The sequence below is a fragment of the Schistocerca cancellata genome, chromosome 4 (genome assembly GCF_023864275.1).
Source record: "Schistocerca cancellata isolate TAMUIC-IGC-003103 chromosome 4, iqSchCanc2.1, whole genome shotgun sequence".
NCBI classification, from domain to species: Eukaryota; Metazoa; Arthropoda; class Insecta; order Orthoptera; family Acrididae; genus Schistocerca; species Schistocerca cancellata.
The window spans coordinates 834,313,721-834,333,025 of NC_064629.1; the positions used below are offsets into that span (position 1 = coordinate 834,313,721).

General features: G+C 43.4%; 1 protein-coding gene across 2 annotated transcripts in view; it reads left to right on the forward strand.

Annotated features, from left to right (window-relative positions):
* Positions 1-19,305, forward strand: part of LOC126184904 (uncharacterized) — a 174,598-nt gene that overhangs the window by 69,200 nt on the left and 86,093 nt on the right. For both annotated transcript variants that reach the window (XM_049927555.1, XM_049927556.1), the window contains one exon: positions 14,746-14,940. In XM_049927555.1, coding sequence (XP_049783512.1) covers positions 14,746-14,940 — 195 coding nt within the window. The remainder of the gene's footprint in view (positions 1-14,745; positions 14,941-19,305) is intronic.

Sequence of the window (19,305 nt, forward strand, 5' to 3'; positions counted from 1 at the left end):
TTTGTCAACAAATAAAAAATCTAGAAAACTGTAGTCTCTCTAAACACATCAGATTGACTGAAAGACTGAAGACTGTGTGGTCTCAAAAATCCAATGAAGGTCATGAGGCGAGACTTGGTGTGGCTCGAGAAGATCAGGCTTTATCTCGTTCTTTGGAAACTACTTCTGAAAGTGAGGTATGACATAACTCTGACAGAGCATCATGCAGTATGTCGTTCCTCACAACCGTTTACTTACATGACCTTAAGGTTACTTTTATCCAACGCAACATCATAGAGCGGAGCTTTGACTGCAGTGGCGCAGGGCAGCGACCTATTTATACCCTGAATCCTCTAGATTCCTCCAAATATACTGTTTCTGTATAATTGTGTAAAATTCCCTGTGAGCTTATGTTACGACGCTGCGTGTTGCGGCCATGAACCTCGGAGCAGTCTGTGTATAAAGCAACTGACACTGTGTAGCTGTCTCCCATGTTAGTGAAACAACCAAGCTCCTCAGTCATGTCTCCAAACATACTACCAAACGTTGTATACAAAGAAGCCTTGTAAGAAAAAAAAAAAATGCTACGCATACGAAGTCTCGGGCAAAGCTATAAATAAATACCTGATCAACGCCGGGTTTCTCAGCTTTTACTTTCATAATTCGATGAAATTCTTGGCTGACGTTGCTACCTCTTGGCCGAGGGATTGATGACTTCGCTGTTTAGTCAACCAATCAGTCCAAAGCTGGCAAAACGTGAAGAGCAGAAGCTGCTTAGCGTATTTCTTCGATCAGCTCAGTAATGTATTTCTTTCGTTACACATTTTCATTAAGATGTCAAATAAAAATTTAGAGCGCACTAGGCTATTTACTGACTCTTATGTTATTGTAATGCGTGTATTTTTGGTTGTTGTAACATTCATTGTACAGAAATTTCGTTTTTTTTCCCGTGCATATAAGGGGAGTTCTTTTTCAGAGAACCACTAAATAATTCCTTGAAGTACATGGCCATCAATTTGTTATTTTTCCCCTCTGACTGGATTAATTATAACGATTTTATTACTTGCAATAAGTACTAACTCATCTTGATATACAGGGTGATTCCGTGATACACATTTTCAGGGATCAATGAGAAGAGTAAACGTATCAGGGACCCTGGTATAGAAACAACAGAGTCAAAAGTTGTCTTTTCGGTACCTCTGACAGTGAAGTTCATATACTGGTACCTTCGTTACTGAGATTGTACGGTAAGCTATCTTCAGAGGTAGTAGTATGGACCAAAGCAAAAAAGTCTAGAAACATGTTCTCTAAAATACATACTTTAACAATTGTGAGGCATTCTTCGTCTTCGCTACTGTGAAACACATCTCTTCCGCTAAAAAAAAGGTATAGCTCTTAAGCCCATGTCCACTTGGCATTTTTTTCTTGCGTTGGTTCATACTACCATCTTAGAAGGTTGTCTACCGTACGATCTTAGTAGAAAATGTGCCGGTAGACGTATTCCACGGTCGGAAGTATCAGAACGGTTTTCGCTTATAACTTCCGGAGCACGATATCGTATTCCAAACTGATAAGTTTTCGCTTCTCCATAATCCCTGCACGTTTGTCTCATAATCACGGAATCGCCATGTATTTTACGTGGAAGGTCATCCACATAAAATGTAAAACTGTTTTCGGAATTGAATCAGACTCCGTAAATGATTTCTCTCCAGTCACTAAAATTTCGTCTTTCCAGGCTTCATGAATTATTCTTACCAGCCTTCTGCATTCTTTGAATCAGACTCAATATAAACAACTATTTGTTTATCAAAGAATAAATTGCAGAAACCTTGAGCTTTTCGAAGAGAAATCATGATCCACGCGAAGGTTCCTGGGGCGGATCACAAGAAAACCAAATGTCAATGTTATTTTATTTAATGTTCGTAATATTTCATAAGAATAAATAGCGTTCTCAGTAGAGCAATCTTTCTGGGTTTCACACTGTGGAGTGATAAATCAATTTTTGTAGTTTGGTTTGACACCGTTCTTGAATACGTCACTAGCTCGAATATTTTGTAAAATGAGGTCGGAAAGAAAACTGGATGAGAGTTATTTTGTTCATGTCTCTCACCTTTCTCATAAACATAGGTGACAGTGGCCAGCTTTTGATACCTGGAAAAAATGGCAGATGTAGCGATACATTATCTGTACCGCTAAGCATATGAATTATTAAGTTGAAATAACTATTCAGAATTGTATATGAAATTGTCTCAAAACAAAATAAACTTTTGTTTTCAGAGCATTACTTTCCCTAAAGCCTCTTGGTGTACTTATGGTTGCTTAAAGTTCTGTGGAATGCGATTTTGTAACATATTCCCTTGCTTCAAATGAACGATTTGACCCTAGTTCAATTGATACATTTATATAGTCGAGATTAAAATTACTTACCACTTGTGGTACATCAGTCACAATATATTCATTCAGTTTAATTGTGATAGTATCTTTTTCACCGACCTGTTGTCTTGTGGAACCCCTGATCGTCCAAACCAATCGAAAGGCAACTTAACTTTTCTCTACGAGGTTCCAAAGCAGAGGAGTGGTAGTGTGTGTATCCATGTCATTGAGGGTGCAGTAACGAAACGATTTAACAAACTCCAAAGTGGGCTGCTACTGAGTGGCAGCGTTTAGCTATCGCCCGTGTTAAGTTTTATGCTTCGTAGAGAGATTGGACGTCTGAGAGACCGGCAGAAAACGTCGGACAGCTAATACAAGGACTGTTGCAGGGTAACTGCAACACAGTGGAACACCATCATGATCCGTGAAGCGTTTCCTTCACGTTCTGCAGGGCCATTAATTCAAGTGGGAAGCATTCTCGGCCAGTTTTGCTCAGAATCCATCGTCAGAATTCACGCTTGACAGTTCTTTTACTTGGGAAGGAGAGCATCATTCATAAAGATAATGCGCCAGTGGCAGGAATGGGTTAATCAAGCCTTCAAACGTATCACACCTTGAGAACCCTGCCATGTCCCTTTTCCCCGAGTCTAGTAACACAACAAGATAACCTGAAGAGCGTCCGTCGAGACTGAAAATGTAGGAGTGGGGCAATGTGAGATTTAAGTGCTGAGAGGATCTGTGAACCTACCATGTTGGAAATGGAGCGTTGCTGTTACCCCAGCTGATGAAATTATTTAGTGTGGCAGGTGTATGTGACAAATCTAGTCCTTCTAGTGGACCACTAAGTGATGGGTCTTCCTCCCCTCTCTCTCGCTCACCTCCCCCCCCCCCCCCACCCACATATTACATATTTATTTTACTCTATCTTGCTATTGTCTTTGAATGTAATCTTCCTGCTTTTTAGTCATAGCTTCGGCGTCATGAAAGCTTTCGCATGCCATGTGATATTTCTGATCGTCTGTACGTAAATATTGGGGATATGTCGAAGTCTGAAAGACGCGTTTGGACTGTAGCGACCGTAAGGTAGTACTTCTCGGCCGTATAAATGCAGCTTTTCGGTTTCAGAATTCTCAGTGTTACCACGAAGAAGAAAGAGCTGCCATCGAGCAACTACCCGGGTTCGATTCCCGGCCGGATTGGGGATTTTCTCTGCCCGGGGACTGGGTGTTCGTGGTTTCATCATCATTCGTGAAAGCGGGTGGATCGGGCTGTGTAAAGATTGGGACGCTGTACGGGCGCTGATGACCATGCAGTTGAGCGCCCCGCAAACCAAACATCATCGAGCAACTAAAGCAGAGTTTCCCCGCCCGGTTAGCCGTGCGGCCTAACGAATTGCTTCCCGGGCGAGAAGGCGTGCCGTCGGATTAGTGTCGAGGTCCGGTGTGCCGGCAAGTCTGTAGGTGGTTTTCAAGGCGGTTTTCCATCTGCCTCGGCGAATGCGGGCTGGTTTCCCTTATTCCGCCTCCGTTACACTATGTCGGCGATTGCTGTGCAAACACTTTCTCCACGTACGCGTACACCATAATTAACATTGTGGTTACACTCGTCTGGTGTGAGACGTTCCCTATGGGGGAGGGGGGACGGTGGGCGCACCGCATCGCACAATAACGCTGGGTTCGGTGTGGGGCGGCGGTGGAGTGAGTGGACTGTTGTAGCCTGTTGGTTTGTGCTACGGCGGGAACGGAGCCTCTCCGTCGTTTCTAGGTCCCCAGTTGCATACAGTACAGTACAATACAATCCAATCGTATCTATTCCTCCTCAGAAATAAACCATTAAGGGACGTATCCGGCAGAATATTTATTATTTTTTTTTAACTGTTCGGGAGAATTCGGAATGTTGCCATTTATGAAATCCCTGTGCTCTCAAAAGTTCTGCACATGTTACACGATAATCTTCTTAAAGGGCATTTGTCACTAGTTTTAAACATCAAGCATCTGTTTTTTGCTCTCTTGGCCATGGATAATCATGTACACTTAGACGATTAACACGGAAACGAGTAAGCAGGCAAGAAATTGTAATATCGTCTATTGTTAACTCACCATTAATTCACCACAGAATTCGCACAAAATGGTGCTGATTTTTGTCTACTTTTTACCACATAAAATTTAGGTTCTAGTGTATATTATTTGATCGTCAACTGAAATTACTCCAAATCCGTACAGGCAGAAGTTCAGGCTCCCAGTACTTAAAATCCGAGGACACTGGACGAAAGGAAAAGTTTGCGTCTTCCTAAACTCTTCAACTGACATTGGGCAACGACTACTCCGGTCAATCCTTAGTGTGGTCAGCGTGTGTGTTTTTCACGAAATGGCCTTCATAATGCAACAGTTCAAAGTTGGCTAACATGTAATCATATAAATATCATGACACATCTTCTCTGTATGGGATACAGGAGTGATCCTCCGAACCAGTGTGTCCACTGAGTGTGAAAGACGATTGCAATTAGTGAGTCAAAGAGCATTGCCATTGGATGTTCTCAGTGTTTAAGGAAGAACGTCACTTGGAATTACAACTTACTTAATAAACTCTTTTCGGGCTTCCAGCCATGTTAGGTGGTTAAAATGCCACAAGCGTTCGAGTGATCGCTGATCGACCATTGACAAGGGGGAAATGACCATTACCACTTGACAACAGCCGAGGAGAGCTCGGTCGAAATATTTGCGGGATTTTAACCACCTGACGCGGCTGGAAGCCATAGAAGATTTTATTAATTCATATCGCCACGAGGCCATATATTCATACATTACGAGTTACTTTTAAACTGCTAAAAAGCTACCAGGTATTAACGTCCAGCTGCCGTCTAGTCGTTACATGTTGTTTGGATTCATTACAGTTCTTTTCGTAATTTCCTGATAGTATTTAAGATTGTTGTTAGAAAAATATCGTGCTTTTTAGCTGTCATTCATTTCGTTCCTTCTACTACCTAAACTTAAGTTTAGCGAGTGTGTGTGTGTGTGTGTGTGTGTGTGTGTGTGTGTGTGTGTGTGTGTGTGAGGCTTACATTGTGGTGTTTACTTCCATCCCCACCTAGTAGCAACTCTTTCAAAGGTAAGTTGTCATTAAGTCTCACTTAATTACAGTTTTAGTGAGTGTTAGTGCTTTTTAATGTACAGAAAAAGTAGCTTCATGTGTGCCAAATGGGATGTTGTTTTGGTTGGTATGAGAGAAACTTGTCAGAACTGTGGGTTGGAGTTTCATCGGGGTGATTGTAGCTGGGAAGGCAGTGAAGTATAACATGAGGCTCTCCCGTGGAGTTGTAGATTATGTAGGCGAGATAAGAGTGTGGTGGAACAGGGAGGAAAGATTTGTGCCCTTCAGGCGGAATTAGAAATGGCGTATTTTGGATTACATAGGCTGAAGGGGAAAGAGAGAATGTTACCTGGGAAAAGGCGACAAGTAATATGCAAAGTTGAAAACCTTGGAATTCACATTTCACATTCCCAATAATAGTCAGTCTGGCTTGTTACATCAAATAGAAGAAAAGCCACAACTGGCTTTTAAACATAATGCAGCAGATTTGAAGGACTATCTCTAAGGCTAGGCCAGTAAAAAGTCAAATCGTCGACGAGTCATCCTTATAGGTAGCAATCGTGGGAGCGTTGTAGACCAAATGCTACAGAAAAACCTGGGTGTAGAACAGTAGGCCACAAGCATTGTGGAACCTAGCGCCAAGCTTAGCCAGGTAACAGGGAACATAGGGGCTTTGTGGAGAGAAGAGGTTCAGGTAATTACAATAGAGGAGCAGGAAGCAGCCTGGATAGCAGCTTCGAGTATAGCATTACAGGTGACCCGGAGGAAACAGGTGCAGTTACAGCACACAGTCATGTGGAAGATTTTGCAACGTCATGATAAACCCTGGGTTAACACAGCTGACAGAGGTGTAAACAAGAAGCTGAGTGGGTTGCTGTTAGCTGTACCTGTTGCTACAAGTGGGAGATAGGGATACACTAATCATGGTCTGCACCTGAATAGGAATTAGCTGAGCATCTTTCAGAAAAAGTGAGGAGGAGGAGGGGGGAGGCAGGCAGGCAGGCAGGCACATGCACACAGGCAAAATTTCTGTGATTACTGGTGTCATAGGGCAGTTTTTTTTAGCTTAGTCAAAGTGTAGAAAGTCCAGAAATAAATTAGAACAGAACAGGACCATAATATGTGTAACAGTTTCCAGAAAAGCAAAATTAATTTTTTTCATCAGAACAATTTGTCAATATTTGAAAGATGCTTTCCTATTAAGCTATTCAGAAGTTTCATAAAAAAGCAAGCTATGGATAACTAAAGGGATTAAAATTTCGTGTAAGAGGAAAAGGGAAATATCTATGGAACCCAGAACAAGTCAAGATCCGGCGTCACATGCATTTTACAAAAAATACTGTAATATCATGATAGAAATCTGCCAAGGACAGTACTTCTACTTATTACATGTATCGGTTAGAAAAAATGCGCTGATAACTGATATCAGTCGAAATCGATTTGCAGCAAGATAGATAAATTATGCTTCCGCGACTGGTTGCTACATTCTGTATAATTTTATTTCGCGGTCGCTGCACAGAAAGGGAAACTTATGGAGCCCAACATTCAAAAATCTATAAGTGATTCCATCAGCATTGGAGCTTTGTTCAGTTTTAACGATTTCAGCTGTTTCTCAGTACCACTGATACTAATACTTACTTCACTCATCTTTTCAATGCCGCACGAGGATTCATTTCGGGCAATTCTCCTGAGTTTTCGTTTGTAAAGGAACATTTGAAAACGGAGTTAAGCAGTTCAGCTTTTGCTTTGCTACTTTCAGTTTCTCATTCGGTAGGGGCTGGACACTAACTTTTCTGCGACCAACAGCCTTTGCATACGACCAGGAATTCCTTTGGGTTCTGTGAAATACACTCCTGGAAATGGAAAAAAGAACACATTGACACCGGTGTGTCAGACCCACCATATTTGCTCCGGACACTGCGAGAGGGCTGTACAAGCAATGATCACACGCACGGCACAGCGGACACACCAGGAACCGCGGTGTTGGCCGTCGAATGGCGCTAGCTGCGCAGCATTTGTGCACCGCCGCCGTCAGTGTCAGCCAGTTTGCCGTGGCATACGGAGCTCCATCGCAGTCTTTAACGCTGGTAGCATGCCGTGACAGCGTGGACGTGAACCGTATGTGCAGTTGACGGACTTTGAGCGAGGGCGTATAGTGGGCATGCAGGAGGCCGGGTGGGCGTACCGCCGAATTGCTCAACACGTGGGGCGTGAGGTCTCCACAGTACATCGATGTTGTCGCCAGTGGTCGGCGGAAGGTGCACGTGCCCGTCGACCTGGGACCGGACCGCAGCGACGCACGGATGCACGCCAAGACCGTAGGATCCTACGCAGTGCCGTAGGGGACCGCACCGCCACTTCCCAGCAAATTAGGGACACTGTTGCTCCTGGGGTATCGGCGAGGACCATTCGCAACCGTCTCCATGAAGCTGGGCTACGGTCCCGCACACCGTTAGGCCGTCTTCCGCTCACGCCCCAACATCGTGCAGCCCGCCTCCAGTGGTGTCGCGACAGGCGTGAATGGAGGGACGAATGGAGACGTGTCGTCTTCAGCGATGAGAGTCGCTTCTGCCTTGGTGCCAATGATGGTCGTATGCGTGTTTGGCGCCGTGCAGGTGAGCGCCACAATCAGGACTGCATACGACCGAGGCACACAGGGCCAACACCCGGCATCATGGTGTGGGGAGCGGTCTCCTACACTGGCCGTACACCACTGGTGATCGTCGAGGGGACACTGAATAGTGCACGGTACATCCAAACCGTCATCGAACCCATCGTTCTACCATTCCTAGACCGGCAAGGGAACTTGCTGTTCCAACAGGACAATGCACGTCCGCATGTATCCCGTGCCACCCAACGTGCTCTAGAAGGTGTAAGTCAACTACCCTGGCCAGCAAGATCTGTCCCCCATTGAGCATGTTTGGGACTGGATGAAGCGTCGTCTCACGCGGTCTGCACGTCCAGCACGAACGCTGGTCCAACTGAGACGCCAGGTGGAAATGGCATGGCAAGCCGTTCCACAGGACTACATCCAGCATCTCTACGATCGTCTCCATGGGAGAATAGCAGCCTGCATTGCTGCGAAAGGTGGATATACACTGTACTAGTGCCGACATTGTGCATGCTCTGTTGCCTGTGTCTATGTGCCTGTGGTTCTGTCAGTGTGATCATGTGATTTATCTGACCCCAGGAATGTGTCAAAGTTTCCCCTTCCTGGGACAATGAATTCACGGTGTTCTTATTTCAATTTCCAGGAGTGTATAATAGTCAATAAAAGTATCACACATTGCTCTCTTGACAGCCAAATGCAGTTCATTCAGCGTCTCTCTATCTATAGCCCTATGCTTTGTTTTACACCTATTATCCATTAATCTCCGTTTCTTGACAAGTTTCTTTACAGTGACTTTCCCAAGTGACAAATACTTTGCCATTGCTTGGTTACCCCAAAATATTACGTCATAGGTCAACAATGAATGGTAGCAGCCAAAATAAGCAACCTTAACAGCGCCACTATTAGCAGTTGCTGCTATAATATGTAGAGTATCAGAGGTAGAGGTAAGATCGCCTTATTGATGGACTAGTTCTTAGTCACTTCTTGATCCTGCAGTACCCGTGACGGCTTAAGCTGTTGAGTGGAGACAGTGGAGAGCTTGCCATTAAGTAAAATATTGAATGTGTGATCACCATGCTATAGCACTTTGTCTGGAATACAGTTGTTGTAGGGCTGCAGAGATAGTATCACATGCAGCTGTACTTCACTACAATCTTCCAAATGCCCTTTGGAAAAATACCTACAGCAGGCCGTGCGCATAAGGAGGGGGTTTACGAATGTGAGTGATATGTTGTTTCACACTAGTTTCTGAAGTTGGCAATTCACAGTTCGCCAGACATGGTGACAGAAGCAGAAAGTCAGCAGAAACGACCAGGCATTCGCCGAGAACGATTTCCACCGAAGACGCCCACAAATTTCCTTTGTAGATAGTACATATTCCCAGCAACATCCACGGGAGGGCTTAAGCCCTCTGCGACAAATGGCACGTCAGAACAGCCTGAAGCATATGGTGCCACAGGGGAGTGTTATGGGACCATTGCTTTTCACAATATATATAAATGACCTAGTAGATAGTGTCGGAAGTTCCATGCGGCTTTTCGCGGATGATGCTGTAATATACAGAGAAGTTGCAGCATTAGAAAATTGTAGCGAAATGCAGGAAGATCTGCAGCAGATAGGCACTTGGTGCAGGGAGTGGCAACTGACCCTTAACATAGACAAATGTAATGTATTGCGAATACATAGAAAGAAGGGTCCTCTATTGTACGATTATATGATAGCGAAACAAACACTGGTAGCAGTTACTTCTGTAAAATATCTGGGAGTATGCGTGCGGAACGATTTGAAGTGGAATGATCATATAAAATTAATTGTTGGTAAGGCGGGTACCCGGTTGAGATTCATTGGGAGAGTCCTTAGAAAATGTAGTCCATCAACAAAGGAGGTAGCTTACAAAACACTCGTTCGCCCTATACTTTAGTATTGCGCATCAGTGTGGGATCCGTACCAGATCGGGTTGACGGAGGAGATAGAGAAGATCCAAAGAAGAGCGGCGCGTTTCGTCACAGGGTTATTTGGTAACCGTGATTGCGTTACGGAGATGTTTAACAAACTCTGCAAGAGAGGCGCTCTGCATCGCGGTGTAGCTTGCTCGCCAGGTTTCGAGAGGGTGCGTTTCTGGATGAGGTATCGAATATATTGCTTCCCCCTACTTATACCTCCCGAGGAGATCACGAATTTAAAATTAGAGAGATTAGAGCGCGCACGGAGGCTTTCAGACAGTCGTTCTTCCCGCGAACCATACGCAACTGGAACAGGAAAGGGAGGTAATGACAGTGGCACGTAAAGTTCCCTCCGCCACACACCGTTGGGTGGCTTGCGGAGTATAAATGTAGATGTAGATGTAGATGTGCCCACATAAGACTATTGCGGTATTTTGCGGGTGATACGCTGTAGTTAGAAAACTTTGGACACCACGCAATCTGCACAACCCTGTAAAGATGGAACTCGATCTGTCGGCCCGGTCAGTAATTATCGAAGGTGGGAAGCTGGTATGTGCAATCCACGTATGTAAGAGCAGTCGATTCGGCTATTACGTCCATTATTGGAATTGCTTCCACCCAATGTGTCAGTCTATCAGTGGCACGTAACATATAGTGGAAACCATGAGAAGATGCCAGTGGTCCCACCAGATCCAAATGGATGTGCTGTTGTCAAACTTTTCCATGTTTCCGGAAGTGTGGCACCTGAACCTACGGAGCTGCCAATCGAGGCAACCACGGGTCCACTTCTTCAGCTGGCCTGAACGCTGGGCTACATGAAACAAACTTCGTGGTAGGGTGGGGTTGTCGAAACTAACTCTGTGTAACCTAGCTGGGACCAATGGACGTATAATTCGTGTTGTGAAGTATCACACTGCAGGTGCGAGACGATGCCAGTAATCAGTATTAGTTGTACGGTTAACCCAATGGCGCTGTCTGTTAAGGTCGCTATTATCTTTTAAGCCTTCCTTCATTGTTTTGTTATTTCATTTAAATCTGTCCACCCACTACAGGTGCTAATAAGGAACAGGTAGTTGGCAATCACACTGTCGGCCCTGTTGACGTGGCAAATGTTGATAGCGAATTCCCAATGTCATAAAGATGACAGAAGCAGCGAGGAGAGCAGTTCTTCATTGGGTGGCATATCGCATGTACTAGAAGTCGGTGGTCAGTGAATATGGTAACCAGATGCTCCTCAATATCCTCCTGTAAATACTTCATGGCTTCTTACAAAGCCGATATTTCGCGGTCATAAGCAGACCACAGTTGTGTAGCAGTTGTTTTAGGCCATTTAGTTTGTTGCTGTTATGAACAGTCGTGCCGAAAGTGAAGGGTGTGCCGAAGCGATAGTGTTGGGAAGTTTTTTTTTTTTTTTTTTGTTTGTTTATAGTGTCGGACGTATGTTGCAACCCGGAGGTCCGTTGCAGAGGCTGTTTACGTATTTTTACCTGCAAAGGCGTTAGTCTTTGCAACAGGTGGGATGTGACGCCTGTAAGAGTTATCCATTCTAGGAATCTGTGAAGTTAATGGAATTTGGTAGTGTGTGGTCTCTGTCTGATGAGTCCTTTACATTCTTGCATTGGTCTGAGTCCATCTTGTCACAATGTCTCCTTGCATAACTGGCATTTGGCCGGCCGGGGTGGCCGAGCGGTTCTAGGCGCTACAGTCTGGAACCGCGCGACCGCTACGGTCGCAGTTTCGAATCCTGCCTCTGGCATGGATGTGTGTGATGTCCTTAGGTTAGTTAGGTTTAAGTAGTTCTAAGTTATAGGGGACTGATGACCTTAGACGTTAAGTCCCGTAGTGCTCAGAGCCATTTGAACCATTTTTTTTGAACTGGCATTTGTCCTTGTTTACTACTATCCCAAATTCTTCCAATGCACAGAAGACCATCTGCAGGTCCTCTTAATGTTGTTCAGGCAAAGAGGAGAAAATCAGTGTATCGTCTAGTTATGGGAAACAGAACGAGAAGTGACTGAGAGCCATACTGATAAAATGCTGCCAAGGCTGGGCAGAGATTTTTAATGCACGAAGCTTGTACAAGTATTCACCTAATACGAAAGGAGTAATGATGGCAGTCTTGTAAATGTCCTCCATTGCCATTGGGATCTGTAGATACACCTTTTCACAATTAATAACACTAAATACTGAAGTACCAGCCAACAAGTGAGCGAAGTTCTCATTATTTGGTATTGGATTTCTGTCTGGTACTGTTTGGGGGGTTTAGTGCTCTGTAATCCTTGCACATACTATATATGCAATACTTTTTAGGCGTTAAGTGGATGGAAGAGGCCCATGTACTATATGAGGGTCGCCCATTACCCTGTTTAATAGTTCAATAGCTGCTTTAGCGACGTATAACTTGGCTGGAGCTTTATGGAAGACTGGCGGTCCTTCATAAGAGTTTATTATGTGGACAGTATTATCCCAAGTGCTACAAAATTCTAGACAAAACACTAGCAACACTGCAAGAGTGAGGCGATTCACAGACACAAATCGCTGACCTATAAATGCTCTTAAGTTATTGCTTCGAAGTATGAGCCTGGTCATGATGCTGAGCTTTCACACAGACATCTGATTGTGGTCCACTTAACACATGTTCATAACTGTGTATTTTGAGCACCCTCCATAATGAAGTCGATAAGATATGGGGACTTCGTCAAATTACTTTGTTGCACATATTTCACATGGTCGTCGACCCAAGTGGGAGAAGAAATAAAGTCGCTCTCTCGCTCTCTCTCTCTCTCTCTCTCTCTCTCTCTCTCTCTTTCTCTCTCTCTATCTATCTATCTATCTATCTATATATCATCTCATAATTAAACTGCTCCGTATTGTTTGTCGCACTTTGTAAACCATTACAAACAGTATTTGGTTGGACAAAAGGTCCCAATTGCCTTTGTCATCACGGTTTAGTTTCTGAAGTGCTAATGAAACTGTGTGCTTGTTCCCATTAAACCCTAGTTATCCTTCTTTAGCTCATCGATATGCAGCAGGGTTTTGGAACATATATTGTGCTCAAACATAATGAACTACCTCTGTCAACGCGGACTAAGAAAACATCGTTCTTGTGAAACACAACTAACTCTTTACTCACACGAAGTGTTGAGTGCAATTGACAAGGGTCTTGAAATTGATTCCGTATTTCTAGATTTCCAGGAGGCTTTAGACACTGTAACACACAAGCGTCTTGTAGTGAAATTGCGTGCTTACGGAACATCGTCTCAGTCATGTGACTGGAATCGTGATTTCCTGTTGGAGAGGTCACAGTTCGTAGTAATGTACGGAAACTCATCGAGTAAAACAGAAGTTATTTCTGGCATTCGCCAAGATGATTATGTCTATTGTCAAAGAATCAAAAGATCAAAATGAATTGTAAAACCGATTTAGAAAAGATATCTGTATGCTGCAAAAATTGGCAGTTGACCTTAGTGAAAAGTGAGAGGTCATCCACATGAGTGCTGAACGGAATCCGTTAAACGTCGGTTACACGATCAGTCACTAAAATCTCAAGGCCGTAAATTCAACTACATACCTAGGCATCGCTATTACGAGCAACTTAAAATGTAAAGAATACATAGCAAATGTTGTGGTGAAAACAAACCAAAGCTTGCTTTTTATTGGCGGACCACTTAGAAAATGTAACATATCTACTAAAGCGACTGCCTACATTACGCTTGTTCGTCCTCTTTCGGAGTTTTGCTGCGCGTTGTGGGATCATTCCCGGATAGGATTGATGTAGTACATCGAGAAAATTCAAAGAAATTATTCCGAAATTAGAGCCTACAGTGTCACGGTCATGGTACGGGATTTGAGGGTGGACATGATTAAAACAAAGGCGTTTTTCGTTGCTGCAGAATCTTTTCATGAAATTTCAATTACAAGTTTCTCCTCCGACTCCAAAAATATTTTATAGGCACAGACTTACATAGGGGAAACGTTCATCAAAATAAAATAAGGAAAATCAGCGCTCACACTGAAAGATACTAGTGTTCGTTTTTTCCGCGCACTGTTCGAGATCGGAATAATAGAGAATTAGTGTGAAGGTGGTTCGATGAACCCTCTGCAGGGCACTTACGTGTGATTTGCAGATAACCGTTATGGATGTAGACGGAGTTTCAGAAGCTGTTCTTTAGACTGCTATCCGTTCACGTAAAAGTGATCATACTGCTGGAAGCAAAATCTGAATGAACTCATGAAACAAATTTCCATCTCGGATATTTGCTGAGGCTGCATTGTGTATAGGCCTAACTTCTATCGTGATCAGTCAGCCGATGTGTTCCAACTAGCTACTTGGTTAAATTATCTCCTTTGTAGCATATACAGTGAAAATTTAATCATGTAGTGGAAAAAAAAGAAAAATTCACTATTACTGGAGACATGGCTCCAAAAAAGAATCTAGTTTTCTTCACTTAGTTTTTCTCATTAATTTACTCATGTGAACAGTCTCTCAGCCATTTTGATTCATGGAATGTGTAGCATAGTACAAAACAGAATAATAAGTCTCAGCCGTACTACACGCCTGAACGAAGTTGCCACAAGGCGCTGTGACTGATGGGAGCGACCCTAAAGGCGTTTCCCATTCACAGTCGCTCCCATCAGCCATCGCGCCGAGTGTCAAATTTGTTTAGGCGATTCATACGTACGGCCAGATTTAGTTCAATGTTGTTCTTGCCATTATAATATTTACAATTTACTTCACATTGCTTTCAGTGTTTCCAGGAGCATGTGGAGACGATCCCGACTCGACTTCCAAAGCTGACGTCTTCAAAACCAGCGGCTAATCCACTTCAGTTCATCAAAGTTGGTCCCTGTGACTTGTATCGATCAGCGCAGGAGCAAATTCGCAAAGTAGAAGAAGTGAAGAAAATAAAGGAAAAGCGAGATGAAGCTGAGGATTGGCAATCGGTAACTTGCATGGACTTTTAATGCCTAATGTTGTAGGATAAACAGTAATATCATTTTCAAATTCTTAGTTTCAGATTATTTGTTAATATATTAAATGCTTTCTATCTGGAAGAGGTGGTTTTATGTTGTTAGGAAAGTAATTTTTATGTTGACGGAATCTTCCGTCGGTTCTTGGTAGAACAACATTGTAAGAAATGAGAAGCACCAGTTTGCTTTTGTTCTACAGAATCACTTTTATTGTGTTAATCTGTTTTCGGCTTACAAAGCCAGCATCAGACATTTACTGAGTATTGTCGCCAAAGAAGTTACAATGTTTGCAAACATGATCGAGAAATTACACGTCTAGATTGAAGTAGAAACATACAGTAAGTAACATCTTTGACAGTGTGGTGGCAATGCAATGAAAAAGTAAAAAATTGAACAGTAAACAAATAAAAATGGAGTAGACAGAAAAACCTTAACACAAAAAAGAACAGCAACTCCATTCTCTCTTGTTTCTGTTATAAATTACTCTACAATCTTCTGATGTAAAGTCACTATTTCCATCCCACCTCCTCACATAGTTCTAAAATACTCAGTTGGCACTTTTTCATAGTCTTTCTGACTTCATCTTGTTTCTATATTTAATAATATTTGAACATTCCATGAACCAATGTTCAATTTATCTTTCTCTTCTTTTTATAGTCTTCCTACTTCTTCTCTGCAAGGATTTCATTCAGTGATGACCTAATAAGCCTCACCATTCCTCTTGCAGGACCATGGAATGATATTAATGTGCAGATTGGCACTGACAAATGTAAACATGATTAGAGGGGAAACTTGTGAAGGCAGACAACACTCATTTAGTTGAAGATCTTAGTATTAGAAACCTAGAGTCTGGGGAGACTTTAAATAACCTTGGACAGAGGAAAATAATGGACTTTGTTAGTTATAAAATAACTTTTTCTGCAGCCACACAAGATTTTCTTTTGTTTATTTCTTGCATGATACATCTGGGAAATGATTCCACTCCCAAATGCGTTTTTTTTTTTTTTTTTTTGCATTTGAGAAACATAATTTCTCTAGTTGCATCGAATAAGAAATAAGAGAACTATGAGTGGCAGCAGCAAAAACTATTTTATAACGAACAGAAGCATTGTATTTACAGTCAGACTTTCACCAACCATTGTAATGGGAAATCTGTACAGTGGGATGTAATTAGATTGCAAAAGACAGTGAAGAAAAAGAGATTTCAAGAATACTGCAGGGGGTAAAATTGCCCTTACAAACTGAACTGAAATCAAAAACCGAAATTACAGCTGTAGGATAGACTGAACCCAATATGATATTTTATCTGCCAATTTCCTGAACGAAGCGAAAAACTCAATCTAAAACTTCAAGTGGTGGAGAGCAGGCCATGGTTAAGGCAGCTAATGTAGGTTGGGACCAACTGTCTCTCAGAAAAAGGAGCCGTTCTCTATTTAGTGCCAGTGGTCTCCTTGGAGGACAGATGAGTGGATAGAGGTAAGGTACCCACTTTACCTTAGGATAGCTGAGCAACCAAGGTTAGTGGTATGGAGGGAAAGCAACAGGAAACTACCACATTAAAGATCCACCTGGATATCCCATGTGTAGCAACAATGTATCTTTACTGAACGTGGGTTTCAGATCCCATGGTCTGGCAGGAGGAATGGTGAGGCTTATTAGGTCATCACTGAATGAAATCCTTGCAGAGAAGAAGTAGGAAGACTATAAAAAGAAGAGAAAGATAAATTGAAGATTGGTACATGGAATGTGTGAATACTATTAAATATGTAAACAAGATGAAGTCAAGAACACTATGAAAAAGTGCCAACTGAGTATTTTAGGACTATGTGAGAGGAGGTGGGCTAGAAATAGTGACTTTACGTCAGAAGATTGTAGAGTAATTTATAACGGATACAAGTGTCAAGAGAGACTGGAGTTGCTGTTATATTAACAAAGAAGTGGATGCATAATTTAATGAACACATACTGTGTGAGTGATAGTGTATAAATGGAAAAGCTAAAAGCTAACCCAGTTGATATAACAATAACGTAAATATACACTCCTGGAAATTGAAATAAGAACTCCGTGAATTCATTGTCCCAGGAAGGGGAAACTTTATTGACACATTCCTGGGGTCAGATACATCACATGATCACACTGACAGAACCACAGGCACATAGACACAGGCAACAGAGCATGCACAATGTCGGCACTAGTACAGTGTATATCCACCTTTCGCAGCAATGCAGGCTGCTATTCTCCCATGGAGACGATCGAAGAGATGCTGGATGTAGTCCTGTGGAACGGCTTGCCATGCCATTTCCACCTGGCGCTTCAGTTGGACCAGCGTTCGTGCTGGACGTGCAGACCGCGTGAGACGACGCTTCATCCAGTCCCAAACATGCTCAATGGGGGACAGATCTTGCTGGCCAGGGTAGTTGACTTACACCTTCTAGAGCACGTTGGGTGGCACGGGATACATGCGGACGTGCATTGTCCTGTTGGAACAGCAAGTTCCCTTGCCGGTCTAGGAATGGTAGAACGATGGGTTCGATGACGGTTTGGATGTACCGTGCACTATTCAGTGTCCCCTCGACGATCACCAGTGGTGTACGGCCAGTGTAGGAGATCGCTCCCCACACCATGATGCCGGGTGTTGGCCCTGTGTGCCTCGGTCGTATGGAGTCCTGATTGTGGCGCTCACCTGCATGGCGCCAAACACGCATACGACCATCATTGGCACCAAGGCAGAAGCGACTCTCATCGCTGAAGACGACACGTCTCCATTCGTCCCTCCATTCACGCCTGTCGCGACACCACTGGAGGCGGGCTGCACGATGTTGGGGCGTGAGCGGAAGACGGCCTAATGGTGTGCGGGACCGTAGCCCAGCTTCATGGAGACGGTTGCAAATGGTCCTCGCCGATACCCCAGGAGCAACAGTGTCCCTAATTTGCTGTAAAGTGGCGGTGCGGTCCCCTACGGCACTGCGTAGGATCCTACGGTCTTGGCGTGCATCCGTGCGTCACTGCGGTCCGGTCCCAGGTCGACGGGCACGTGCATCTTCTGCCGACCACTGGTGACAACATCGATGTACTGTGGAGACCTCACGCCCCACGTGTTGAGCAATTCGGCGGTACGTCCACCTGGCCTCCCGCATGCCCACTATACACCCTCGCTCAAAGTCCGTCAGCTGCACATAAGGTTCACGTGCACGCTGTCGCGGCATGCTACCAGTGTTAAAGACTGCGATGGAGCTCCGTATGCCACGGCAAACTGGCTGACACTGACGGCGGCGGTGCACAAATGCTGCGCAGCTAGCGCCATTCAACGGCCAACACCGCGGTTCCTGGTGTGTCCGCTGTGCCGTGCGTGTGATCATTGCTTGTACAGCCCTCTCGCAGTGTCCGGAGCAAGTATGGTGGGTCTGACACACCGGTGTCAAAGTGTTCTTTTTTCCATTTCCAGGAGTGTATATACAAACAACAAACAGTAATGATTAACAAATATGAAATATTCATGACTCCAGTGAAGAATTAATGGAAATGATGCATCAAATACAATGTTATTCTCATGGGAGATTTTAATGCACTGGTACCCATATAAGATAACTAAAAGTGTGCTGTTAAGTTTGGATTGGGAAGAACAAATTCAAGAGTTAAGAAATTTTTAGAATTTTGTGAACATCATGAGATAGTTTTAACAAACACATATTCTGAAGCTCCAGAGAGAAGGTGCTACATGTGGAAGACAAGTTTTGGTGATAGTAGGAGATACATGATTGATTATATAATAATAAAAGAAAGGTACAGGAACCAAGTAAAATAAAGTCACAGTTGCCCAGGTGCTAATAGAGATAGGGGCCATACAAATATTGTGGCAAAGTGCAATGTAGGATTTAAGCGGCACCAGCTGAAATACCTAAGGGAAAGGTAATATATAAATTGAAGGTTACAGAAGCTGCTTAGAAATTAAAGCATGCAACGATGAAATCACACAGGGTCAAAAGGAGCTGAGATGCTTTCGTGTCAAATATAACTATACAGACATTTTAGGAATTAGGAAGGTAGGACGGTGGAAACATTGGATGACTCCAGAAATATTGGAATTTGTTGACAAAAGGAGCAGACCAAAAGAGAACCCTGATCAGTATAACACTATCAGAAACAAGATACCAACAATGTGACATTTAGAGAAAATAAATTCTGGGGAAAATTAAACAAAGAAGTGAGTGACAATTTTAAATATGGTTAACAGGATGAAGCTTGCTTAAAGTTTAGACTGTTGCAGCATAGACAGAGAACCAACAGTAATTCTGTGACTGATAAAAATTGTAAGCTGTCTTTTGACACAGATGTGAC